General features: G+C 34.8%; 1 protein-coding gene across 2 annotated transcripts in view; it reads right to left on the bottom strand.

Moving 5' to 3' along the window:
- Positions 1-7,947: 7,947 nt before the first annotated feature.
- The window catches only part of CEP120 (centrosomal protein 120), a 39,019-nt gene continuing 19,095 nt past the window's right edge, over positions 7,948-27,871 (bottom strand). For both annotated transcript variants that reach the window (XM_069001732.1, XM_069001733.1), the window contains exons 16-21: positions 27,769-27,861; positions 26,014-26,175; positions 22,427-22,549; positions 20,907-21,005; positions 10,767-10,912; positions 7,948-10,093 (exon numbers count right to left, since the gene is read on the bottom strand). In XM_069001732.1, the coding sequence (XP_068857833.1) occupies positions 9,853-10,093; positions 10,767-10,912; positions 20,907-21,005; positions 22,427-22,549; positions 26,014-26,175; positions 27,769-27,861 (864 nt within the window). In that variant the 3' untranslated portion in view covers positions 7,948-9,852. The remainder of the gene's footprint in view (positions 10,094-10,766; positions 10,913-20,906; positions 21,006-22,426; positions 22,550-26,013; positions 26,176-27,768; positions 27,862-27,871) is intronic.

Below are 27,871 nucleotides of genomic sequence, written 5' to 3'. Positions count from 1 at the left end.
GTCAGAGAGATGGGAGATTTGTCAGGCAGAGTTGAAAACCTTTGCATGCAGCACCTTGAGAGAGGGACAGTGCCTGCTGTCACAGCAGAAGCTGCCACTGCCAAAGACACTTTGCCAAGTGCTGGGTGGGATCTACTGTGCCACAGAACACAGAATCTTCTCCACTGAGGAAGATCTGCTGGAATGACATGGAGATGCAAAGTAAAAAGTGCTGTGTTGGGAATTGCTGTGTGCCAGAGCATGCCCACACATCATGAGAGGTGCACCAGTCCTGCCTGGGATGTCATGGCTAAACCCTGTCCTGGAACCTGATGGCTGTTTGGGCACCCCTCGGGCCAAACACTGGCATCTTCTGGGACCCTACAGGCTCTCCTCTGGAGCACCCCAGGGAGAAATCTCCTTCTGCAGGAAAAGCTGCATTATATTTTTGCCTGGCTCCTTTAGATGGCAAACGTATAATCAGTGGTTCTTAGATTTCCTGAAGTAAGAAAATTAGCAATTGCGAGCCATGAAATCACAGAAGTGCTTGCTCCTGTGAGAAAAAAAGCCAGCAGCACATATTAAAGAGTGCTTCTCCCTGGAATGCAAGGCCAGACAAAGACTTAGCCTCTTTCTTAATTTAAGTCTGGTAGAACAAGCTGTCATACCCTGGACACTCACAACAAATCAGTCTTTATTCAAGTGTGAAAATTTAGGCATAAATTGCTGGCTGCTTAGCTCTCAAAACAATGTCACGTTACAAGAAATGTGATATTTTGAAGAGAAACAGGAAAAAATTTATCAAAGTTTTTGTTATTATTGCATTATCCTCCTGCTTGATCTACTAGCTATAGATACTTGGTGTCTGCTTAAGTGCTTTCCATTCTTCCCATAAGCAAATTCTGGTTGAAGACTATATATCATTTTACTCTTGATCACTGCTAGTCACAGTACCTCATTACAGCAGACCACTTTTTGAAACTGAGCTATAGCCCAGATAAATGATTGTATAAAGTTTTAAATAAACATACAACATTTATGTTATGTTGTTTCACAGGAATGATTTATAGTCATTTTCTTCATCCAGTCCTGAGCTCTGGACATAAAAGACACTGAGCTCTCTGCTGTTTATCCAAGCTAAATCCTCTGTTTGTTCTGCATAAGCGTTCTTGATTCTATAATATATTGCAGGCTTTAGCTTCAGGTTTATTCCCTCTGGGATGGTGGAATTAGATACATTAACTGACAAAGATAAGGTACGGACATTGTAGCTTAATAGCCATTAAAATAGATACTGTGATAATAAAAATGGAGTTAGAAAAGGGAGTCAAGGTTGTGATATTTTAAAAATATGTATTGATAAGGATTACATTAATAAATGCAAGATTTGAGAAATCTCTGTAAGGAAACCCCCAAATGATGGTTAGATTTTGTTTAGTTTGGTTTTTTTCCTAAGGATAAGAGAATTAGAGATGGTATTGTGAACCAGATTACATGTTGCCTCTTGTGTCCCCAAAGAGAATTTTGTTTCTTACTAAAATGACTTTATGTAATCTGCCTGCTGAGCTAGTGAAGTACTGCTCTGTGCTACAGAAGAAAATCAAGAAAGCACCATGAGATAAAACAAGTTTCTCTGCCTCAAAAAAAACCCCCTAACAAACCTGTATGGATTCTTTTTACTATGTTCCTTTTTTTTTTTACCAGCATATTTAAACACACACACAGAGATATATATATATAAAACTTTGTTCAAACCACATAGGGTGGTCTATTTCCTTTGCACTGCTATTCTTCACTGCAGTCCTTGTTCCTTTGTTAAAAAAGCAGACAACAGTAATTGCCTTCTTTCTCTTCTTGTGAGCATAGAACAAATTTTGAGCCCACTAAAAGTTGCTTCGTAGTTTGGCTCAGTATTAATTCCTAAATTTTTGTGTAAAAAAAGTGTTAGCATTTAAAGACCTAATGCCTACAACAGCAGGAAGATTTGAGGAATTATAGTCTTGAATGTGACATACTCTAAATCACCTCTTAGCACAGTATAAAAGTTAAGCTAAGATTTTAAAGGCCCTAGATGGACTTTCATTTTTTTTTAAGTCAGGATTAACTGGTGTATAAGTAACAGACTAGGTGCTTTCACTGCCAAAAGCTATCTAACTTAAAGTTTGAATCTGGCAGTACAAACAGCAGCCCTGCCTGTACTCATACAAGCTTGTTATTTTGTGGTGCACAAGTTAGTATGTTGTCCATGCTCCGTAACAAACTGCATTCCATAAAGTATAAAATGCCTTTTTATCTGAAACTTAGGTGGAAAAATAAGCAGCAAATTAAACACATGGGCAGGCTTTTGTCTCTGTTGTTGTTGTTGTTTTATTCTACGAGCATCAATTTTAGCTAAGATATTCTAGAGTAGTGGGATACTTCCCGGGATAAAGATGCAGATGGATCTGAATTAAGTATTCAATACGTACAAAAGGAAGGGCAAAAAAGAAAACTCATGAAAACCCTCAGATCTTTGTGAAAGATTGCTTGAGTAAGCATAAAAATTATCTTTAAAAAGCAAGCAAACTAATTCTATACAGGTACTGCTTTTCAACAAATAATTATTTGCTCAAGGTTGCTTGATCAAATACAATAATACCTAAAGTAGCATATAATTTGTCTGCATGTTTAATTATAATTTTTTTCTATTATTCACTGTAAAGAAACAATTTGTTTGCTAGCGAAATCTGCTATTTTCATCATCATGTGTACAGTTGATAATAGGAAAAGGAGAAAAAAACCATGTGTGTGTGTAAAAGTCCACTCTGACAAAGAAATGGGAATTTCTTGCCATACAGGGCAAGGTTGAGGTTTTGTGAGCAGCAGTAAAAGTATCTTTTCCATGTGAGGCAAAGCACAATGATTCAAAGTCACCTCCCTCTCCTACTGTGGCCCAATCCGTGGCCCAGCAGCCCCTGAGATTTTGTACTGAGCTCCAGACCAGGATAGAGAATGTGTGACCATCTCATGGGCACCGTCATGTTTGGCATGTGAGCAGTGGCCTGTTGGTTTCACAGCATTTGAGAGTTACTTAGATAAGAGTAACCCCACCTTCAAGATTCATTTCCAGAAGTATTTGTCATGTTTGTTAGGATAATAGGGATTTGCTTTTATTAGTATTTCAATACTAATAAATCATGAAAGGATTTTCCTATAAAAATTTTCACTAAAACCCTTGCAATTACTTATTTACTCAATAGATGGGATATGGCAAAAAATGCTTGACCTTTTCTTTTTTAAATAGCTGTAACAACCAAGCATTAACTAGCTATTCATCAAAGCATCAGTATAATGAGAAATCACCTTCATCTTACCAAGAGAGAAACAAGAGTAAATAGTACTGTCCCATACCACAAAAAAATCTTGTTTGGGGCAGACCCAAAACTTCAGGTATTTTTTCTTTTTTTCCTGGCCTCAACAAATCATTTTATTTAAGTAATGTTTTTACAAAAAGGTTAACCTAGCCTTTCTTGTAAGGCTGCAGCCTTAGACTCTTAATTTCCCAAGAAATCAGAGTTATACAGAAGGATTGAAGTAATTTTTGCTTTTTTCTAAAGACTTCAGGTGAATTTGTAGCTAGCCAGAAGACTGAAAGAATATACTGCTTTATCTACTATAAAAGAGCAAAGTAAATAGCTTGTACTCATTTGCTGAAGAACCATCTCAGTAGAAGCCAGCAGTATTCATCCCTTTAAGGGCATTAAGACAACTGCAAACAACACAACTAGCTGGAGTTTAAAGCAGTTTGTGAACCACTTACACAGAAAAGCTTTTCCCACATTATTCTCATTTTGCTGATAGGAAGTGAAAGCCTAGAGACCTGTTTAAGATCACTCAACACCCCTATAACCAAGATTGGCAGAGAAACCACAGACTTGGCGTCCAACCCTCAGCCTACCAACAGGATCACCTTTATGAGTGACTCAGGAGAGATTTTGCTGTGTTGCACAAAGTACTGCAGCCCAAGCTATTGGGAAGGATGGCAAAGCATTGCTTGCCCCTTACACAGCGTTTGAGACACAATGGCTTTTAAGATGCCCTCCTGCAAAGCCTACCTACTTCTGCTTAAGCAGTTACAAGCCATCTGCATTGATGGTGATATAAGCAAATGAAATGGGATCAGAGAATAAAAATCTGTATCCTCAGGTAAAACTTTAGGACCATTTTAATGATTTGCTGTTTATATGCAATAAGACGATAGAGTCAAAAAAAACCAAAACCAAAAGCCATGTGTTCTGCAAGATGTATAAGGATGGGACAGGAGGTGAAACACGCTTTACAGACACAGTCATGTTGCTGAGGCGTGCAACTTTTTCCACAAAGAGCAGTGCCCTCTTATAGAGATATACCTAGCAACTCCCTAAGGTGCTGGTGTGTTCTTGCTTTTAATATTCTATGTTTGGGTTTTTTCCTTTTACTTTGGGTTATTAGCTACATTTATTCAGTCTAATTTTTTATTATCAGAGAGTCAGAATAAACCAGTAGGTTAGAGTATTTAAAAAATCATTGCATCCACATTCAGGAAAACTGCAGTAAAATACATTATTGCTATAGCAGCATCAAAAATGCTATCTAGACCAAATGCTATCCTACACTTATATAATACAGGTTTTTCTAAAATATCTCGCTGGAAGGGTTCCTGGAGCAGCAGGTGCTCTGTGGTTTACACCAAATACACATTGATATTCATGAGAGCATACCCACAATGCTGCCTTTACAAACTACTAAACTGTCTTATTCATTGGGATCAGAAGCATCATGTCGAATTCGTATCTGACATGAACGGGACCCAACTTCAGCTGTGTGCACGTTTAATTATAAAGCACATAGCAGTTCATGGTGCTTTTCAGCCCTGATCTGGATGACCTATTGTATTACAGTATTAATCTTGTTGTCAAAAATAGCCTTTTCAGACAAACATACTGATGGTCTAGTGTCTTGTATAACGAACATCTCTTAACATGAGATCAATAAAATTATTTTCTGTACCTCCAGATCTGAAAACCAAACCAAAAAATACTCTCATTTATGCTAAGCTATCAAGTAAATACACAAATGTCAGATACTTACCATTATCTCTTAAACTGTAATTTTACAAAAAAAGTATTAGCTTGATTGCCTGCTCCTCAAACTCCCGTGATTTAATTTTGCTGCTCTATTTACATTTACCTTTGCAAACCAAAATTTATTATATTCACAGTACATAACAATTTTCAAATTTTAGGTTTTTTCATACTACATTTAAACCTATGAGCCATGTACAGTAACTGCTGAAAGAGTATTAGGCTGTGGACTGTTCTCCTGGACTCCATCTAGCCCAGTAAACCCATGGTAAATTTTGATGTCGTATTTTTTTGTCAATGCATTTATGTCTCAGTGACTGCATTAAAACGCTTTGCTTGAACACTCAGTGATGCTACACTTCCATAACCATCTACTCGCTCTGTATGTTGTTAGAACAAACCTTTTTGTAGTAATACATAAATTGTTTAAAATTCTGTCAAACTACCACAAGTTTTTCACTTGGAAAAACGAGTACTGGACTAGAAAGCAGGGGACTACAAATCCAGAAGCATTATTAATGGGGACTATTTTAGTCTTCAGTGACAGGGAACGACAGGCTGTAGCATTTCTTCAATTTAAGAATAGAAAAGAACCATACTTGCAAGAATTCAATTACTCTGCATTAGAGCTGCCATGGGGTTACTGTACATTTATACATCAGAAAGTCAGTAAATTATTTTTCTATAAATTAGTCTCTCAAAGATGATTTTTTTTCCTTTCTGTTCTGAATGCCAAACTCCTGACTGCTTCTCCACTACAGAGACTTCATATCTGGATAGCCGACATCTGTAAAAACATTTCTAATGAAAACACTACTAATACAACCCCCTGGAGAAACAAATGAAATGAGATCTAAGTATGCAGCCGCCTTTCTACAGCTCTGTCTTTAACAATAGTGAGGCTAGTGCTTCCCATCCAAGCCTTGACACAGGTCATGATCATTTAGGCACAGTAGTAGCAAAATAAATAATTGTGTAAATATGTAATAACTGGTATAAATACTCCAGTAGCACTTAGAAGATATGATAAAGGACTTCTGTTTTTAGCCGTGCATTAAGGTTTATCTCGGTGGATAGAAGGGAGAAGCATTTAAACTGCAACGAAGGAGAACTACAGATTGAATACTTGAAAGCTCAGTGCCAGATATAACAACGCTTCTTTTCCGCAACAGCAGTTTAGAAAGTGTATTAGTGTTAAAAGTGTTGGATCACTGCTAAAATATTATAGAAACAGTGGTTAGAGATTCACTCAAAAAAAAAAAAATACTATAAAGATCAATAATGTAACTATATACTTAAATAATTCAGATTCAAAGCAAAACTATGCTATCTGATTTCTAAAATAATTGGTCATATTTTTTTCATATACATATATATAAGCATTCCATTGCTTTAATATGCAAATAAGAATTTAGACACAATTTTTCTTTTAAACAGCCCAACAAATATCAGGGGAAAAAGGTCTGTTTCTTTGTAAGATTTCTCAAATTTTAGCAAATGCTCCATATCAAGGTGTATAAACACACCACATCCAGGTTTCCTGCCCTACATTTAAACTTGTATTAAGTAATTTGAGGCAATTCTTTGGTAGCAAAGATCGGTAACAGCAAGTCCTCACCACTGGAAGAAAAATTAGCACAGAAGGACACAGGGAGAGATCCTCTGCCTTGAAGATCATAATGAAAAAACAACAGTGTTCCTAAATGCCCTAAATTTTAAAGTGGGCTAATGCTTTTACTAGACTGGAGTGTACAAATACAGGCTATAATCAGTTTCCTTATTTGACGCGAACTGCAAGTTCTGCACCCAAATCCTAAGGCAGATGAAGCTAGAACTGATCTGACATGGAACTGACACACCTTCCACCCCAGGCTCACTGCACTTGTTTTGAAATAATTCCATCAGCTTCCCGGGTGAAATCTGGGTGCAATAAAAACAATAGCTCTTTGCCAGAATTCCAGGAGGGTCTAGCAGTTCCTCCTCTTCCCACCACATTTTCTCTGGCCTATGGAACCAGGACTGAACCTGTAAACACAGGTCTCACTTCCAGCAGCCTTTTAATGCTGTATAAATTAAAATGGGCTTCTTATCACATGCATCTGTTTGAAATGATGTTTCTTATACAATGAAGAGAGACTAAGATAAAATATTTTGAGATACTTCTGATTTAAAAATGGTATTTGGTCTTTCCACTGAATAACTCTAACCTCTAAAATGGCTTTGAGATAATAAAAAGGCAAATGGAACCCAACATAAAAATTTTCTTTGAAAGACAGTAATACAGAACTCACATCTGCTATACATATCTATTACAAACATATATTTTGCTTCTGGACTACTTCAGACTGAAGAAGAGAAAAATTGTGTTGGAAAAAATTAAATTGAAACTTCAAGCTTAGATTATCATTAATTTCCTCACTGTAATACAGACAACACTAAGAGTAATGACTATAAAACAAAACAAAAACTCTATGTAAGTTTTTCAATAATCACAAAATTCATGCTTTGCACCTTGTAAGCTCTGATCTTTCCAAAGGCTAAATGGACCCAAATAGCTTAAATTATGAGATCTGTAAGTGTTTTTAAAAAACTAGCATTTTATGTTTCATTTTACTCAGTACTTTGATTTGCAAGAAAGAAAACTCAAGTTTCTGTTTAAAACACACAGCAACATGATTGTAATTTTTTTACATGCCACAGAAGAGACTCAATTAAAAATTAATTATTAAAGAAACTAAAAAATGAAATTAACCTTGATTAACAAGTTCATTATTTTATGGATTCAAGCACTAAAGACTGTCATATGACCAGAAATCGTAAACAAAATGATTTGTTCAGTTAAAAAATAAATGCAAAGTCCTTAATATTTAATTAAAAATCAAATTTTATTTCATAAAATAATACACCTGGAAATTCATAGAATACTAGCTCAAAAACCAACCAGTTATGAAAATTTAGTCAACACTGTCTTTACAATATTTAAGTCTCAGGCACCCTCCAGTGTCTGGAAAAGAAACTACACAAGTGAACAAGCATTTGAACAAAAAAGTATTCCTTGACAGGAATAAGTTTTCCTGTCAAACTAGAAGCTCCCTGCATCATTTACAATAATTGTATATAACCCTGCATCAGTGATATGATACAGCATGATGTAAAAATATTGTAAAATTACATTTCAATGATTTCTATGGGATTTAAGAAGGTGATATTTTCTTTGCTGGTGGAGAGGGACCTCTAAGCACACTATGTAGAAAAATACAGTAAAGTGTGCAAAGTATTACAAAACCATCTTACAAAGTCTGGTATTGATAAGTATTCAAGTATTCCTCAGGGAATATGATCTAAATGTTTATACAGCTTGTTTATAACTTCTCTAAGGAGTCTAAATGAATATTTATTTATCAGGACATACAGTCATGGTAAGGAGGAGGACAAACAATGCATGGAGAGGAAAAGCCAGATACAAATACCCCTCCTCCTATTTTATAATTAATACCACACAGAAGAGAAAGGTCACATGTATACAACCCTCTCTATGACCGTTCACTGACTTTATATAAAAAAACCCAAACCACAATTTTTTCCATTGGTATCTTTGTTCATTCTAAAAGTAATAAATCCTAAGATTATTTTCATACTTGACATTCAAACGGAAACACTTGTGACTATAGGACAGACAAGAAAACCTATTGAAAGGACAGTGTTGAAAGTTAATGTTATTAGGTAGATCCACACAAATCTAACAGAAACAGAATGAAAACTGGAAACCAAAACTTTTTCAACTGTGATTATGCACAAACTAACCTTAATTATGGATTTCTCCCTTGCACGCTGTTTGTACTTCCAGAATTAAACAAAACTTTACATACAATTTAAGTGGTAATGAGATAACGTTTTGAAAGACACGTTAAGTAACTTGAAAGTGGTTACATTCTGATTAAAGAAAACATCTTTACTTAGAAAAGCTCTTGTTTTCTTGTTCAGAATTTGAAGTGTATAAATTCACTGAATTATGGCTTAAAGTATTTTTCCTTGTTAGGGATTGATGTAAGAATTCACGTATACGTCTGAATAAGGTTTTCACCCTTCTGGGTATACCCTTACCAGGACAAGTGCAAAACTGTTAAGGTAACCCTGTACAATCAGGCTCGTTAATAACTGGTTTGGCTTCAGTTTCCTAAGGTTTGATTTTATCCCCGTCACACTCAAAACCTTGTCTCTTATTTATTACATAACTTTGTTATGTTAGCTACAGTCAGAGAAGCAAAAATTTATTACTTGTCATTTAGTAAAAAAGCAACATTTGGTCAGTACTTCAGTTCAGAATTAAGAGTTTTGACAGGGAAAACAGCTGATGTCCTTTTGCCCTAGTATAGCTGAAGAGATTTTTTTAAAAATTGAATGAAATCATAACATTGACCAAAAACATCTTAGAATCAATATTAAAAATGTTACAAGTAAACCTAGTTGGGGTGATGCAAAAAGAGGTAGGAAACATTTCAGAAGAGAGTACACAAGATAAATATATTTACACAAACACACATTATATATACACACATGAGTATAAAAACATTATAAACCAGTCATTGCCCCCATTAATCTTACAACTGTGCTTAACTTGACACGTTGCAAATATTTACATTGACTTCAAAGAGAGCTGACTATGATGTGCAAAACAAAGCATGACATTACATATTTTGCAAAGTACTATAAGCTTATAAAAGTCACTCCATTCAGATTTTGGCTCTTTCTAAAAACTTTTTGCATGCTTTTAAATAGTGATGTTCCTTTTTGCAATAGCTTCTCTGATTTGACGATCAAGTTCACTTACAATATGGTCTTCATGATTATAGACTCCTGTTCTCAACAGGGTATCCCTCTCTTCTATCAGACGAGAGAGGTAATCATCTGTATTCTCATTTAGTTTTCTACAATGAAGACTATCCACTCTTTCAGCAGAATTATCTCTAGCATCTTGCAATTTCTTTCTCTCTTCTTCTTGTTGTTTTAGCCTGATATCGATAAAATAGGAAGAATTAGAGAATGAGACATATTAAATCCCACTTTGATTATCTTTGTGTTGAGTCTTCAGTTTACCTACTGAAGTACTAAGCAAAATAAAGAAATCTGTAAAAGGTAAAAAATTATTCTGCCACTGGGGAAAAAACTACAACTAAAAAAAATGTTAATATAATACTTAAATATTAACAAAACTTTTCATATGTGCATATGTAACTATGATACTCGCTATGAAGGCTTCTGCTTTGGTAAAGCAAACAAATTAAAAGGGTTCAACATACAAAACCAGTGCAGACAGCTTTTGGATGACAACATTAGATAAAATTTTCAAGGTAAGAATAGAACATGCCTTGTTCTTTTATTAACACAGCAGCTATGCTTAGAACTGAAGGTTTAAAATAAAAAAAAAAGCTTGGTGCTGTACATCTATGACCTTAACAAAAAAACCCGAGGTGGCATTAAACATGGATTTTGCTATATTGCTGTACTGTTGCATTTTATAAATGTGCAATCTTTACCTAAGGGACATGAAACAGTGTTCTTTCACTGGACTGACAGCCAATTATAATCTTGATTTAATTGAATCTTCTCCTGTTTTAAGGCTGACAGTAAGAAAAAAGAAGGATAGGGAGCAGGTGGGGAGGAATCTTACAAATACTCTTATACCTGTTAAGTTCATTTCTGATGAGCTCCAGCTCCTGTCGGTCTGTTTTCCCCAGCTCTTTTTCTTCTGCTGCCAAATAGCGCAACCTCATGTGCTCGAGCTCTTGCTGCTGCTTTTTAAGGTGAGCCATTGCATTTTCTTGTTCACGCTGTGTGGGAAAGGGTGAAGACATAACTCAGTTGACTACATCATTACATGCAAAAGTGCTAATTATAGTGACAGAGCGGAACTTTAGGAATGAAGTCATAACAATTACATCTCCAGGAGCATTAGAAATGTAGGAGTTAACAGAATGACTTAGCTAGTGATATCTACAATGCAGTAAGACCGGTGACTATCACGATCACAGTAAACCTGTCCAGGCTGGATCAGCTGCAGCCCAATCACAGATATCTTCCCATTAACAAAACAGCAAAAATGTTAACAAATCCTCTTACTAACTTTGGCTTAAGTTGGTAGGCATAAAACTTATACTTCTGGAACTGCTCAAGCTACTGAGATTTATTCCTTTACTATATAGTGTATGAAATAATTTTTTTTGAGAAAATAAAAGCTAAATAGCTGCAGGAAACTTCCATTATCGGCCCCACAGTGCCTAGTACCAAAGCTTCAAAAACAGCTTTTTGAAATTACAACTTGTGGTTGAAATATAAACCTTGAAAACAAAATTCTGGCAAGGTGTCCTTTTACATTTGTATAGCACTATGCAAGATTTTAGATAATTTGCTTTGTAGATTTAATGAAATCAATCTATCCATTCTGAAAGTTTGCTTGGCTCTAATTTTTTAAGCTCTATACAGATGCTAAAAAACCTAAAGTTTGAGTCCACTACCACTTCGTGACATTAAAGTGCCTAAGTAAGAAACATGGTCTTCTCTCCACTTGTTTTCCTCCCAGTCATTTTCCATGTGACTTTGTGCACTCACTCAGTACAGTCAGTCTTATACCCAGAATAAGACAGAAGACCTGAGGTAGTTAAAAAATAACAGAGGAGGTTACACAAACATCCTGGATCTAGGCATATTGTGAAGTGGAAGTTTATCTTTGCAATTTTGACATTGCCTTCATCTGGGGTGTTTGATTATTAATACAATCATTTTTATATTTATTATGGGGGTAAAAAAAGGCCAACTTTTTTGTTTGGTATGTGTAAGCATATTATTTATACAGTCAACCTCATAATATTTGAAAGACTTTAATCAGGTAATTTCCTGAATTCCAGCTGCCAGCATTTTAAACACTCCCTGTTGATGATCAATAATTGGCAAGAAAATCTGAATTTCAGAAGGGATTGGTATAAAAAAAGACTCTAACTGTTAATGTGAACAGACAACACAATAGAGAAGTACTTAGCAAGAAATCAACCCCCAAAGACTCCAAAAACTTTGTTTTTATATTAAATTCAATACACCAGTAAGCTGAATTAAATGTTAGAACTTCAGTGAGACAGGCCATAAATCTTGATGAGCAACTTGCTAAAGAGATACATACTAATAAAAAAACCAGAAGCAGGAATCCTGCCAAAGAGTCTACAGCTGATAGATGACTGAAGCATAGAAAAAGCACTTGGTGAAGATAAGGCAATAGTCCTTCCTTCCCCATCAAGAATTCATTGCAGAAGGACATTCCCATGTGAGAGAAACCCCTTTTTATGTGGGAAAGATTTGAAGAATACTGTAATAAAACATACTCGGCTTCAGTCTGAGAATAATCTACAAATACAGTACATATTAAAACAAGTTACTATAGACAGCTGATATTTAAAATTTTCAACAGCCATAAGGAAATTCAAACAAAAAGTTGTGAGACTGACCGGAGGTTAGTCTTAATCCGTCACCAAAATTGGTGTTGACACCACCAGAGTAACTATTCCTCCAATTTTTATTTTATTCTTTCTTTAAACAGAGGCCTTAGGAATACCCAGAAAGTACCAGCAGGACCTAATTCCATAGTGGCCACGCTATTCGAAATCATAACCCAAACCTAACAGGATGTATGGGTACATTAGGAAGAACGAATCCAGCTTTTATAGAAAAGTCAATGTTCCAACTAGTCTTAAAAATCCCAACCAAACACGACAAAGAAAACTCCTAAAACTAAATACACAACTAAGCAGTGACAGAGAAAAGTACTCTCAGCTTACCCAGGGTTTAGAACACCAGAGAAAGGATAGCAATTGATCATTTCCACAAGAGCAAGAAGGTAACAGTGGATTCCACAAGAATATACGGAAGCATATTCACAAATGGGGAAATCACTAATGAACAGTTTGCTGCTGATACAATGTAATTCAGTGACAAAAACGCAGATGTGTGAAGAGTGGGATATTATGGAGAGAAAAATGAGTTAGTATGAAAAGGAAACAGATAAAAAAAGAATACATTCACTTTATGTCCATTAAACACAATAGCCTGAATGCAGCTGCTGGCTCATGATGTACTTAACTGACTGAGGGCTGTTGGAAGATATTCAAAGATAACCAAGCTGGGTTTCTAGATCTTGTGCATCTACTGCTGGCCCAGACTGGTATGTCACATCAGTTCACTAGTTGGATCTTTCCCACCCAATGAAAAGCACAGCTGAAACTCAAAACTAGGTATATTCCAACTAGAGAGATGATTCAAGTTATTAGAAGAGTAGAAATACATCACTTAAGCAATATACTTAAGCATGTGAGGAGCTTCTTGGACACAAAGTTTTAAATTAAGATAGACATTTATGCTGGAAAAGAAATGCTACATATAAAGCAGTACTGTTGAAGTATTTGAAAGAAGAGGCAGAGAGTGCTTTTAGTTGGGTTTTTGTCCTTGAAGTCCCAGCAAACATCACAATGGTATTCTCTGGTTCCCAAATACGTAGATAGGCAACTGCATCCAGTAAAGCCAGATTTCAACTATATAACAGGCTACAAGGAAGAACAGAATAAATGAGCTATGAGGAAGAATGGAACTATTGCAACTATTTTGATAGTTGCAATAATGTTGAGTTGTTTATTTTGCTAAATGCAGGTAGTAAGAAAAAACACTGAGCATGATCTTATCTCAAGCAGGTTGCTACAAAACCAGCACAATTTCAATTAACAGAACAAGTAAACAGATTGACAGTCAATCTGATTACGTCAATTACATAGAATCTAGAAGTATAAGGACAAGCTAACATTCACTTCTCTTTGAGACTATCAATCACTATTCTTGGTGTCCCCATTCAATTTTCTATTGGATTTTCCTATGCAGGATTTCCCTAAAGCTAAATCCTTTGCAAAGTTAAACAAATTAAAATACTGCTGTTTCCGGAAAAAAAAAACCAAACCAAACTAAACCAGTTGTGACTAACACCTTAATTCAAACAGACTTAAAATTTTGAGTACGTTAAATCTCCTTTGGGAAGTCCTATTTAGTCTCAGGGGTGGAGCTGTTGCCCTGTACACATAGAAGAAATCTAGAAATTTCTAGTTACCTGTCTTTACAAGTAAAGAATCCAGTAATTCAGTCTGGTGATTAGCTATTTCTCCTGATTAGACAACAAGTATAAAGAAACTTAGCACAGATATTGCTGAAGTAGATACGATACACCCTGCATATCCAAGTTCTGGTTTTGAAATTAATTTGTCTAGTACATCCTGGCTTTCCTGTTGACATTATCTAACAGTGGTAAGAGCCTTGAAGGCCTCACAATAAATTATATAAGAATGCATTTACAAGCAAACTGACTCATCATTAGGAAAACTGATCTTGTTACAGTGGAGGATGAGATTGACATTTTCCTCTTAGGTGATGTCAAAAATTTAACTCTTTTATGTAAGAGAGGACTTTTAATTGCCATTATCTCTTATCAGCCTTTCAACCTACACTGATTTGTAGTATGGTTAGTTTCAGTCCAATAATTTTTTTGCAGCTCATGAGATAAGGATTAACTTTAGAAAACTCTTTGTTCTGCAATTCAGTTTATTCAGGCTCTCATTGTCCCATTTTAAAATAGGGGTACTGTCATGGGAAGCTGGGGTATTAATCTAAGTCTGTCAAATTTGTGTATCTCAATAATTCTATGAGAGAATTATTTTTGAAGGTACATTGCGCAAAAATTGACCAAAAGCTAAATACTGCAAAACTAATGCAAAACAGAGTCGCACTTGTTACTAGGACAGCAATACTTCCACATAAACACAAATCATCGCATAACTGTGACTACACTGAGTAGAAGCCTTTTAATTCAGTCCTTCAGTTTGTGCAGTATATTAATTAGATCTATGAGGAAAAATTCCAAAAGCGTTCTTCCAACTGCACTGCAGAAGAAAGGCATAACTGCATGCTGGCCAGAAGCAGTGTGTGGGACCACAGCTTTCATGACAAGCTGATGTGTTACTATTTGAGGCAGGGAAGTTCAATGATCCACACATTTCTGCTGTCCAGCAACGTTCTCACAACGGCAATCTGAGAGCAAAAAAGGCATTTTAGAAAAGCTCAAAGGAGAGGTATATGTTAGATGAAGTACATATACTTCAGATTAACAGAACAATATCTGAAGCTCAAACAGACTAAAAAGACGACATACTACTTCTAATGCTTTCATACTCATCAGTTCTTATATAATAGCTTGGTCCTTTATGCCCTCACTGAATCAGTTCATTTCAGAACCACAATTTGTTTAAATAAATACCTTTAAAAATGTTTAATTAAACCAAGAAAAAGACAACACAGAATGATGAAGAAGCCATGGGGAGATGAAGGAAAAGCAAGGCTTTTCTGCAGAATCATTTGTTCAGTTCCCATTCCTTTTGATATTTTTCTCTGGGGAAAAATTCTATCAAAAAAACCCCCAAAAAACACAGAACCAACCAAAACCAGTGTCACTAGAGACCATGCTCTTTGCTAGGGATAACAGTCCTAGATGTGCAGGGAAGAAAGATTAAATACAGCGTGTGCTAAATTCTTGTTTTCTCAATAGACAAGAGAACACCTTTATCAGTACATTTTGTCTCCAAGCTAATGTTGGGTAGGAATTCCTTTTAGATAAACATGATCTGATATTTAATTTGATTACTAGTACAATTGTGATGTAAACATGGCAAATATTTGGCACCTTCTTATTTGGATTGTTGAGGGAAAAGTCCAGATTAATTTAATTTAAGTCACCGAAAGTCAAGAATTTTAGAGGCATGCCATGCTATGACCCCGAATAGCAACACTTAAGCACAATAATATTAAATTTAAAAAATAAAAATCAACATTTGCTGAAGCAAGATTATCCCTACCATTCAGTTCATGACAGTCCAGCTCGGAAAACAGACACTAAAACAAGTGAGAAGCGATTCTTTCATGATGGATCCTGTGTGTAATTTACATTACACACTTCATACTCTGTGATTTTCAAATGTCTTTCCCAACATTAGTCTTTGACTCCTTTAAAAAGTCTGTCATAACAATTTGTAGGGTGTATAACAGAAAACTTCTTCTATGTATACCATTCATAGCAGAGCAAGAGGAACCCATTTCCTAATAATCCATCAATACCAGAAGATGGCAAAGAATTTACAACAGTTTGATAAGGGAGGCATGCTGATTTTGAATTAATTTATATACAATTTTGTTATGATATGTTGAGGGACCATAAAAAGACTGTATTTTGTTATGGTGAGAGAGAAGGAAGGATTTCTTATTCATCTCAGTGATGAAACTGGTGTCACTTTATCAGACATTCAGGTATTAAACCTACTTTTTCCATGACAACGTAACAAACCACTGAGCAACAAGCACTTTTTTAAATGGAGAAGGAGAAGAACTCTACTGTATAGAATGACTTGAAGTGTAGCAGAATTTATTGCGAGATGTTTCAAAGTAAAATACCAATATTAATAAAACACTTCTGCACATTTACTTTACACAAAAGTTAAGTCCAACATTTTAAAATCCCCTTGTAACATCTTCATTTTATTCTGTGTATACTGAAAAACTAAATTATAATTGAATACTTGGTATTCTTTAAGTGTACCTCAGTGCACACAAGTTTAAACATACATGCTGCATGCTGAAAATTCTCAGTCAAGACTTTCTGGCTAACTTTCCAAACTTTACTCCTATAATATATGCTAAAATAAGGAACACTGCAGATTTATTACCAACTTCTTATTCTAGGCAGGGTATTTTAAACCTCAATAAGAAGTACTAGAATTTTTGTTCCTAAGCACTTAGAATTTTGCATTTTTAAATTTCAGCTAATGGAACACTCCAGAATCATCAGCTGCTGGACTAAAGGCAACTTTGTGAATAGAAGATAAAACCCACCAGAAACTCAAAACACTTGGAAATATATTACACTTGCATCATAACCTAACAATCATCAGCCACTATCTGACAGTAGGGCAGCCACAGATGAATCAAGAATATCATATGCAAAAATTATCTCTACAATATGTATTAGTTGGTCCTGCACTACTTCCTCAGCACTGCTAATCATTCTTTTTGCTACTTTTCCTTCAGCCCCCCACCCACCTCCTTCAATAAAAGGTCTCACCAAAATTCACTTACTAATTTCGTACTTGGTCATTCTCCTCCACAAAACAAATCCATACCAAACAAGTCTGCATTGTGGTTATCATATATTTTACTTCAAGGTTTTACTACTTTTCTTCATTAATTTTCATCTCTAATGTAGTGCTTGAGACATGGAATACTGTTTTAGAAGCTTGTATGGTAGAAATCTCAATCATAGGTTTTGAAACCTATGATACTGCAGAAGTATCAGCATTAAATAAAAATTAACTGATAATAAAAAACCATCAAAATTTCAATTATAATCAGATCATAAAAGAATCCCTGTATGCCACCAGGTGCTTTAGTTAAGAGGCTCTTCAATCAAGGAAGCACAATCTTTATTTTGCCATAGCTGCCTATAAATCCAAAGTGAGATGTAAACATACATACACTAGACTAAACAATGGCTAAATAGCAGCCACTATTCACTCTCCCACTCATACATACCATGCAAGTCTGTGGGAAAAACTTACGATTGAAGCTAAGGAACTCAAGTAAAGTTTTCTGAAAATAACCCAGAGCTGACAAGTCAGTAGGAGGGCCTGGATGGTTTCAAGACACAGTTTTTAACCAAGACTTAGACTTTCAAACGTGGGGGTTTTTTGTGTGCGCGCCTTTTTTTTTTTAAACAAAGATTTACATCCTATCCTTGGCTAAATTACTTATAAATTCATAAAATTAATTACTGAGTGGATAAGCAAGATCCTGGACAAGACAGAATGAACTGTCAGCCAGCCAATATGGTCTATGCTCTTTTAAACAAATGCATCAGGGCTGGTTCTAACAGGTCTGTAAGACACAAACACATTAGAAGACTTATAAAAATACTTCTCCCAGAACACCGAATGCATGTATATTTTGAGATTTTGGCTATTTAGATTAAATCTAACTGAGATTATCAACTGCTGAAAATGACATTTCTGCCAGTTTTGATTTTTGTTTTGATATAATGTTTCTTACACCAAGACAGGTACTGAATTTGATATCTAAGTTCTGTGTATACATACAAGGATGTATGCAGTTTTGTGTAAACAGCTGGATTCATCGGAGAAATAATGCTCATATAAATAAAAAAAATATGTAAGTCTCATTTGTGTAGTATTGAGATCACCCAGTCAGCAAACATTGAAAGAGTTTTTGAAATCTCCAGAAATGACATTTACCTGGGTGCACAGATATATAGCTTATTTGCTGGAATTTTTTTCTCCCTAAAAGCTGAACAGGCGCATAACAAATGAAGTATTAATACAGACTTTCACTGAGGAACTGAGAAAAGAAAAGTAAGCTGGGTGAAGTCTATTGTCACTCAGCTTTACAAACTGCTTAAACTTAACTAACTTCTGTATTTTTTAAAGTACAGGTAAATATGATTTATGTGTGCCTTCATGTACTTCAGTAACACTGGCACTATGTTCAGTGTTCAAAATCCTACCCATGGAGAAGCTTAGATCATATTCTATTAGCAGTCCCATACTTCAAGTTATGCACTGTGTCTCTGATATTCTGCAAAATATAAAACTATCCCAGATGTGTGCTAAGAACTAGTTCCAAAATAAAAGAAAACTTTTTAATTAAGGAAACATTGACTTTTATGGTTGCAAATCAGAAGAGCATTTTACTAAATGCTTAGCCTGTAGATTATGCTTCTTTAATTCACAAATTGACTGCACCAGGTCACCTTTAAGTAATGGAAATCTCTGTTTAAACGTTTTTTTGGCAATGGGCACAAAGCATTAGATCTCATTTCCAAGACTTACCAGCTGGGTTTTGTCATTAACATTTATTAACAATCTAAGATACGGCTTTCAGCGTCTAATCCTCACTACACAAATGTTTTGTATAGTTCTCTAGAGAGCTTTGGTGTGACAAATTACTGGCACAGATTACAGCCCTGTGGCTATTCACCAGAGGCAACGCAAAATTAACATGGTACTAATCCAATTCAAACAAGAAATTGTTCAGACTATGCACAATTGCACAAATCATCTGAACTAAAGCAAATCGAGAATTCCTTAAGCTACAGTTTCCAAATTTATATTTAAAACACAGCAAATGGTTTTTGATCAGATTTACTTCAACTTTTATTTGGCTCTCTAAAGTCACTTAAAACTTTTATCAATAGACTATGTATAGACGAAGCACAGGAGTATACAACCCACAAGAACTACTTTGAAAGGGTTTGTTCTGTTGGAGAAGTTTTAGGTAGCATAATTCACTGTACATGCCAACTTATTTCATGGTTCAGACTTTCAGCAAGAGGTTCAGTTGAATCCATCTGCATATATTAATAAATCCAGATCATCAGGTCTATGGTGATGAAATTCGTAATAAGAACTGGATAGTGATACACATTAGTGTTAGCATGGCAAGTGAAAATCTTTGCTTTTGTTCTACAGGAATTTTAAAACATGGCAAGAACAGATAGGCTGGATATTTCATGATTGCTGAAGAAATATTAATCTGAGAGATAAGATTTATATTTTTCCTCTTATCACCTTCTCAAACAAATGTTTCACAAATTGCAGATGACTCCTTTTATCACTCAGCAAAAAAGGTACAGTTTGAAGACTGCAAATGAAGGTTAGTTTTTACCTACTAATAATGATTGTGGACCCTCTTCAAGCAGAAATACAGATTAAAAAACCGTTATAAATTAGAAGAGCATGGGCTTAACTTTTTACTCTCCAAAACCTGAACCTATCAGAAATGAAGGTACTATAATCTGTAAGAAAACCCAACACTGCTCCACAAGCTGGAAGTACAGGTAATAAAAACCTTTTACTAAACTTAAATTCTGAAGCTTTGTGTTTATGTCAAGGTTTGTTCATGAATCAATTGGGATATATTATTTACTTATTTGTTTGTCAGGGCCAATGGAAATGCTAGCCATTCTTAATAAGCACATTGTTTAGGTAATGTTTACTGGAATTCATGAAACACAGATGACAAAATACAACACGTAATATGGATTCATCAAGGATTAAGCTGCTACTACTGCAAGTTTAAACACAGTAATTTCAAGTCAAAAGTATATGACTGTATCTATATAGATGCCCACAGACACACAAGAGCTCTGTTAAAACTTAGCAGTAAAATAGCATGTCACATTAGTATGAGGTCAGAATTTCCAAAAGCAGAGGAAAGTTTTACTTCCTGTTTAAGTTTTCTTTATTTTACAGCATTCATCAAAACTTAACCCTTATTTCTAAAAGTGACTACTTGTTTCTCACCTTTACCCTTCATTCATTATACAATTAAAATACAGAACAGTTATTAGTACTATAACTGACCAAGATGGTTGGGACAGTGGCAAAACATTTTCCTGGAAGTGCTGATTCAGCATTATTTGGAATTAAATTAAACCTTTTCTTTTTCAAATCACATCTGCTTTTAACTATTTCAACCTTTTTTTGCAGGGCTCAGCCTTGGCCCTTCCTGAGTTCTAAGTCAAATACAAGCCACTTTTGCTGTTCTTATTTTTGTTAAAAGCATAGCTCAGAGCTTTACTTTGCAAAAACAAGTAACGTGAAAGCAGTAGTTAACAGTAATCCTAGTAGCTTCCAACATGACGTTAACTTGGTTGGCTCATATGACCAAAGAAAATCTGCATACCTGTTTTATCCTTGCAAGTTCTTTCAAAGCCCTTGTCCATTGTTGTTTGTAGTGCAGCTTTGACTTGGTAGCTGACTCTAACTTTCTTTCAAGTTCAACCTAAGAGCAATTAAAATCATATCAGCTGAAGCAATAACAGCAGTAACAATCACTGAAAGATGTATATATACAAAGGGTCTGGTTTAAGAAAAGTGTTTATGTAGTGTAATATACAACATCATCTAAAGCTGTTATACAATATAACATAAATATTATGGCACAAGAACATTTTCTTGTTTAAAATATAACCTTATTTTTATTGGATGGCCGTCTACACAAAAAGAAAAAGATTAGTTTTTAGCACTAAATCTGCTGATGTAACCTTTAAATTTAAGATTCTCAAATTAGCCAACCCCTGATCCCTTCTTTATTCAAAGTAATGTTATAAACACTAATTTAACAAAAATGCTGATGAATAAATCTCTCTTAAAAAGGTACATAGAGCTTTTGGTTTGCTGATGGAAGTTATGTCCTACATTCTTTTCTCTGAAATACCCATCTGCTCAAACCATTCTTTAAATCTATGTATCTAATGTGAACCTTTGATCTTACTAACTAAATAAATCTTTAAAAGTTTTTACTGCTAAAAAAATTCATTATCTGTGCAAAAAGAATTTTGCATTAAAAGAGATGAAAATACTTATGAAGCACACAAAACACAATAAAAAAATAAAGTATTTTTAATTAACATCTCTGAGGAAGTGATTTTTTTTTAATCTTGCAAAAATTATTTTCATTAAATTTGTGACGATCTTAAAGAACTGATTTGTTTAATTTATCTAACAGGATATCTAAAAATATTTAATATGTAAGAACTTAAAAAGTCTGTAGGGACAAAAATATTTTGCATCAGTTGCTTGCATTATTAGAAGTTACTGAAGCATACAGTAACATACAAATTAGCCATATAACCGAGTATATCTTGTACCAAGAAGCATGGCCTACGTTTTTTTCAGCTTATTTTGTCAACAATTTTGCTCAAACTTCACAACAATTCTGAGCATTAAATGCCCATATCTGTGGTTTTAATTGAACAAAGTATTCTCTACTGAGGGAATGTATGGAAAAACCAAGTTATGACAATGATTTCATTTTATTGGTAAGCAACACAATCTCTCTGCAGAAATACTTAATTACAAAAATGCACATAATTGAATATCAGTTTAAATTAATACTCAAGGAAATATTCATCTTTCTTAGTTTTCTAAACAGAATGTTCAGAGACCCCATCATAAATCATAATTTAAATATATAGGTTAAGGTTTTTCCTGTTTTAGCCTCCAACATTACTGCTTCCTCTATAGAAATAAGGCCACTGTTGACCTTATCTGTCTGAATATTTAAACTCTAAAGAAGTAATTGGAAAAAGTAAACCAAAATGGACAAATTAACCACTTCATCACACAGTGTTATTCTACATCCCCTTTACCAGTGAATGGACCACTGTGACAGTGTTTAAATACTAGAATAATCCAGTATACCTTTTCTAAGGTAAGAAGATTTATTTCTGATTGTAGCTGGATTTCTGGTTTGCTACTTTGCTGTTCTTTGTATTGCTGGAACTCCTTCTCCAAAGTCTTATGCTTATTTTCTGCTTCATAAAGCTACATTAAAGAAACCAAGATGCAAGTTAACAGAAAAACCCCATTCATGGACAAATAATTAGATTACAGAACTTAAGTTACTTCTTAGTCCCTGGAACAAACATCATACTGTCAATTATCGGATATAAAACAGACACTGAACGTTACACATTCATAATTAATGATTTCTTAATGATGGTACACAGCAATGTTTTAATAGGAAGAGTTTTAAAGAGGATCTTTGCTCAGTACTGGAAAGAAAAAACAAGTCTGTCCTCAATACATAAGATCAAGATTTATGCACATTTTTGTTCACATTTCTAAAACAACTTACAGAAGAAATACAGAAAGCATAACTACCAAGATTTACACATCTTTTAAAGAAAGCCAATGTTATCTACTATATGAAGTTTTATTACTTAGTTTCACAGCATAACTTTTTTAGGAGTGTCTGCAAAAGGAAACAACTAATACTTTGTACAGTCAAATGATTTAGAAGAAAGGCTGAAGCAAAAGGCTTCAGTGACTAATGACTTAATGCTGTGTACCTCTGCCCTCACAGGGTACTTCCACAGTTACAAGAAGATTTTTATAAAGAGAGTGCTTTGCTTTTTACAGACAATGGGTAATTTGAAAAATGATGCCAATACACAATTACTTGCTACAGAGAAAGTAAGGAAGTCAAATGTTTAACAGCATTTTTTATAATATATTAAAAATACTAAGAACTATTTGTAAGGTTTTCATTTTATGTTAAATATTATTCAACTATAAATACCTAAATGCACCTGATGGAACTGAGGTATTCCATAACAGAGTATGATCCCACATGATCTTATATTTATGTTCACTAGATAATGCAAGTATTTCCATGAATTGTATCTAACACTTTAGAATACTGGGTGAAAATGCTTTAGAGAACTCATTTCTGTTTCAAAGCCAACAACTTGTACTAGTACATCAATATATTAATTCTTTGGATCTTCTAATTGGGTCACTGCTATTTTTCTCCCAAAATTCTGCTTTTTGCATTTATAATTGTTACAGAATGGATGTAAGAAAGCAAAGATGTTTCCTAGGGAGCCATACAAAAACATAGTTCACTGCTGTTGTTTTTCACACTGACTACGATAGACAACTTGAACAAAAGATACTGCTGTTTAACACCCTTCCATTTTCACCTTTTTTTTTTTTTAAAGCAGACATTCAGACATGATGCCAAAGACAATAACTAATTTCTTTTGTTATTCTCCCTAGAACTTCTATAACAATGTTTAATTTCTTGTCTGATTCTGGAAACGCTTTCAAAAATTGAATTTCTCATGAGATCTTAGAACTGTGGATTATGAGAAAACTATAAAAATCCAACAAATAAAGCACAACTTCCTTATTGAGAAAGTAAGGATGATATTCTTCAAGGATCTTCTCTTGTACATAGTGGGGCTTACATCCAAACAAGTTGAATTGTAGAGTTCGCTAAATGTCTAAACGAGGAAATTGTGTATTGACAAATCCCTTTAAAAGATATGGAATAAGATCAATTATTCCACAACATTCTGTGTTAAAAATCCAAAAACAACAACACAAAAAATACCACACAAACAAAAAACTCCACACCCAAAAAGGTCTTAAAAAAAGAGCCCCATCTGGTAAAATCAGAAACTCTTCACTTGTGCACATTACAAAGAGCAGGGTCCTAGAGTGAAACTCCAAAGTAAGCAAACAAAACCCCACCCCCAACAAAGCAAAAGAAAAAAAGCCTGTCTTATGCAGAATATGTGGCAGCAACCACCACATATTGAAGCATAACAGGAACAGCACAGAGGAAGACAGCCAGAATCCTCTGGAAAGAATGGCTTTCATACAAAACAAGACAAAACATAGTGGGACTTGTGTTTGGAAGAGAGACAGTAAGACAGCCACCTATGAAAGCAGGAACACTGTGTTGCACAGGCACTAAAGGATTCTTCATAATTACTAAGTAATGTGCTTAAAATGAACAAAAGTAAGTTTTTAAGTACATAAGACATAATAAATTTTAGAACTCACCGCCATAGGGTGTTGGAATACTAAATACTTTTTTAAAGGAATCATATGAGATCATGAAGAAAACTTTCATTGACTGCTAGTAAGTATGAAACTGACTCTGGCAAAGAGTAAATATAACCCTTGATGGTATTGCTGGATATACCAAAACTGCTTTTTTTTCATAGTCCCATTTCTTATTTTCTTGTCCTCTAAATCCAGCCATTGCTGCATCTTAATGCTGAGCTAAATGATCATTGGTCTGATTAACTGTATGTCTGTTCTGAATAGCAAAAGCAAGGTGATTGTGATGTTTTATTTAGAAAAGGTCTGTTGAAGCTAAAAATGGTCAGTGGGAGCTGAAAGAATGAATATGGAAGAAGAATAGTAGCTGGAGGCATTGGGCCACTTGAGTGTGAAGAATGACTGGCTGTCTCATCTGTGTAGGTAGCTGCCAACAACACAAAATGCAAAAGTGATCCACTTATCACTTTGAAGACGACTGCATTCTGCAATCTGCTCATCTCAGTTCAGTGACTGTTCAAGTAGAATAGTCTGGATAAGTATCTTTGAGGTTAGCAGCATTTTGTATTAGCTATATTTTTAAAGTTTACTGTACTGTGGTTAACATATGCTAACAAGAAAAGAAGTACATTAATATCAGTGTTTAATACAAAACTTAAAAAAGCACAAAAATCTAGCACAACTCTTCCTAAGTACAAAAATATGGCTCTGGCTGACAGTTCCTCAAACAGTGAAAGATAATATGGGATTATCACTATCACGTATCAGACGTGAAAAACACCAAAGCAAGTAATTAATCTACATAAACTAAGTACTTTTCAGAACACTTAGGTATTAGTAAGATTTAATCTACTTAGTAACAAATTAAGCATCTAATGCTATAGCAGCTCAGAAAAAAAAAAAGAACTAACTTTTACAGTTTACTTTAAGAGTCAGAAAAATACCTAGTCTAGCCTTGTTGTCAGTGCCAAAGTTAGCTTTGAATGTGGTCTAAATTTTCTATTTTATAAGTACTACTCTCAGAATAGAAGACTGAAATAAGAGGGTTTCCTCCTCTGCCACAATAAGGATAATAGAAATATTCTTTTGCAATAGAAGAATAAAACTATCTGCACAGTCAAGCTACGTAGATGATAACTGCTAACAATTTTTTAAGTTATTGAAATGTACACTGTGTTCAAGTTCTTCATATAATATATGCTTTTAATTGAAACTTGATTTTCAGTGTTGAAAAAATAATTACCAACACTGCATTGTCCACTGGCCCTACAACTGAGCAAGGCTGACATGGATGGATCTCAGCACAAGGCTCACCAAACAATTTAAATAAATTGTTTATTACAAATTTGTCAGAATGCACTTGCTGCCAAAAGGTTGCTTAACTTAGTATACTTAGAAAAACACTCACTTTTATTAGAAAACACAAGTGTATTTACCTGCTGATGTAAGCGAACCTTGTCTTCTTCCAGCTGTTTCATTTTTGACCTTTCTAGCTCAAGCTGGTGTGCACATTCCTCCCTGGCTCGACGCACAGAATCCTGGAGCACCTGCAGATTTCGTTCATGCTCTGCTTGCAACTCCTTCTTTACTCTTTGAAGCTTAAAAAGAGAGACATATTTATATTAATTCATAGGAGTGAGAGCTTTACTTTAAAAGTCTCTTACAACTGCTACTGCTATTCATGACAGAAAAATTATTAATTTCAGAAAAGTAAACAATAAAATTCCCATTGTCCATATGTTTGCTACATATGTTCTTATGAATTGCAGTTTAACTAACAATCTGCCAATTATTATATTTGGGCTATAAATATACTCTTGCTTGACTATTGTAAAAACAGAGCTCTCTGGAGCTCTTCTGTACATTCTACATGCTTCTACAACATTGCTCAAGGCAGGTTGCACATCCACCTTCCTGCTACAAAGTGAAAAGCTTAATACACCAATTCACTACAGAAACTGTGAAAGTCACAGCTACAGACAAATGTCTTTAGGTCAAAGACAGCACTTGTTCATACTGAGCATATTGAGATAATTTCTCACCAAGCTAAACAGAAGAACAATCCTTGACATGTTTGAACTTTCTAGAAAGATGCTACTGTCCCAGATAACTGCTAGATGAATAGAAACTTCTCCAATGGCCCATTTCTCAAACTGTGTAATTGCTAACTGAACACTACATCATTTTGACCAGATGCTTTTGGAAACCACTAACTTTTATCATCTTTAACTCTCAGGTCAGAATCTCACTAAACTTTGAGAAAGTTTTCAGAGAAACATACACAAGAGTCAAAATAACTACTACTCAGACTGAAATGCACTTGGCCAAACCTGAGCACCAGGTTTTTTTTCAGATGTTAATGTCAAAGCATTATTTACAGCACAAACTGCATCTTGAGGTATAGATAGCCTGGGGTACTGAACAGGACACAGACTCAGCCAACTAGTCCCTGTATTCAGAATTCTCAATTTTGTTACAAGCACAGAAGGGATTAGTATGATAGAAAAACTAATCTGAGTTACAAGAAGGAAAGACAAAGTTTGTTGGACTGCTGAAACACCACAGTATTCCACCTATATGATTCTGAGTATGTTCTGAAGGACAAGAATAGGCAGTTTACTTTCTCTTTTCATGTGACTAGAACCCCTGAAGTCATAGCCCACTTCCACAGGTTGAGGGTGTTCAGTACAGTGGTAGTTACTGGTTTCTCCTGCATCCTCTTTGACCTTGTCACAATTAAAAAAAAATAAATAGAAGTAGGATAACAAAATCTGGACAACTGGAGTTTCTCCCAGATCTTTGTCACCTTCTCCTACTTCAACAGTTAATCTAGCAATTACTTTTTGAAGTGAAGAACTCTTGTGCATGTGTACAATACTCACCTGACATTAACTAAACTTGAGATATGCTAATGTTACATAAATGTCTTCACTGACACTAATTCTGTCAAGAATAGAAAGTTTACAGTTCTGTAATTCTAGCAATCCATTTAAAAGTTCACTGAATTTCTATCTCAGTAAAAAAGTGCAGTTGTAACAAAACTTGGCTTGATTACTAGTGTTTCCCTATATATCCATATGAATGTGGCTATATAATATCTTATACGCAGCACACAATTGTCACTATGTAAGAACCCAAACCTTAGAGAAGTAGCTAATGCAATGGCATTGTTTAATATGACCATTTTTTACCTCCGATTCAGCACTAAAAAGCTGTCGCTCTCGCTTATCCAGATCTCTCAGGGTTTTCTGAAGCTGTTCTTCCATAACATTATATTCTGCTACCTAAACAAAG

Source organism: Aphelocoma coerulescens (assembly GCF_041296385.1).
Source record: "Aphelocoma coerulescens isolate FSJ_1873_10779 chromosome Z unlocalized genomic scaffold, UR_Acoe_1.0 ChrZ, whole genome shotgun sequence".
NCBI classification, from domain to species: Eukaryota; Metazoa; Chordata; class Aves; order Passeriformes; family Corvidae; genus Aphelocoma; species Aphelocoma coerulescens.
This window is presented reverse-complemented; position numbering and strand designations above follow the sequence as displayed.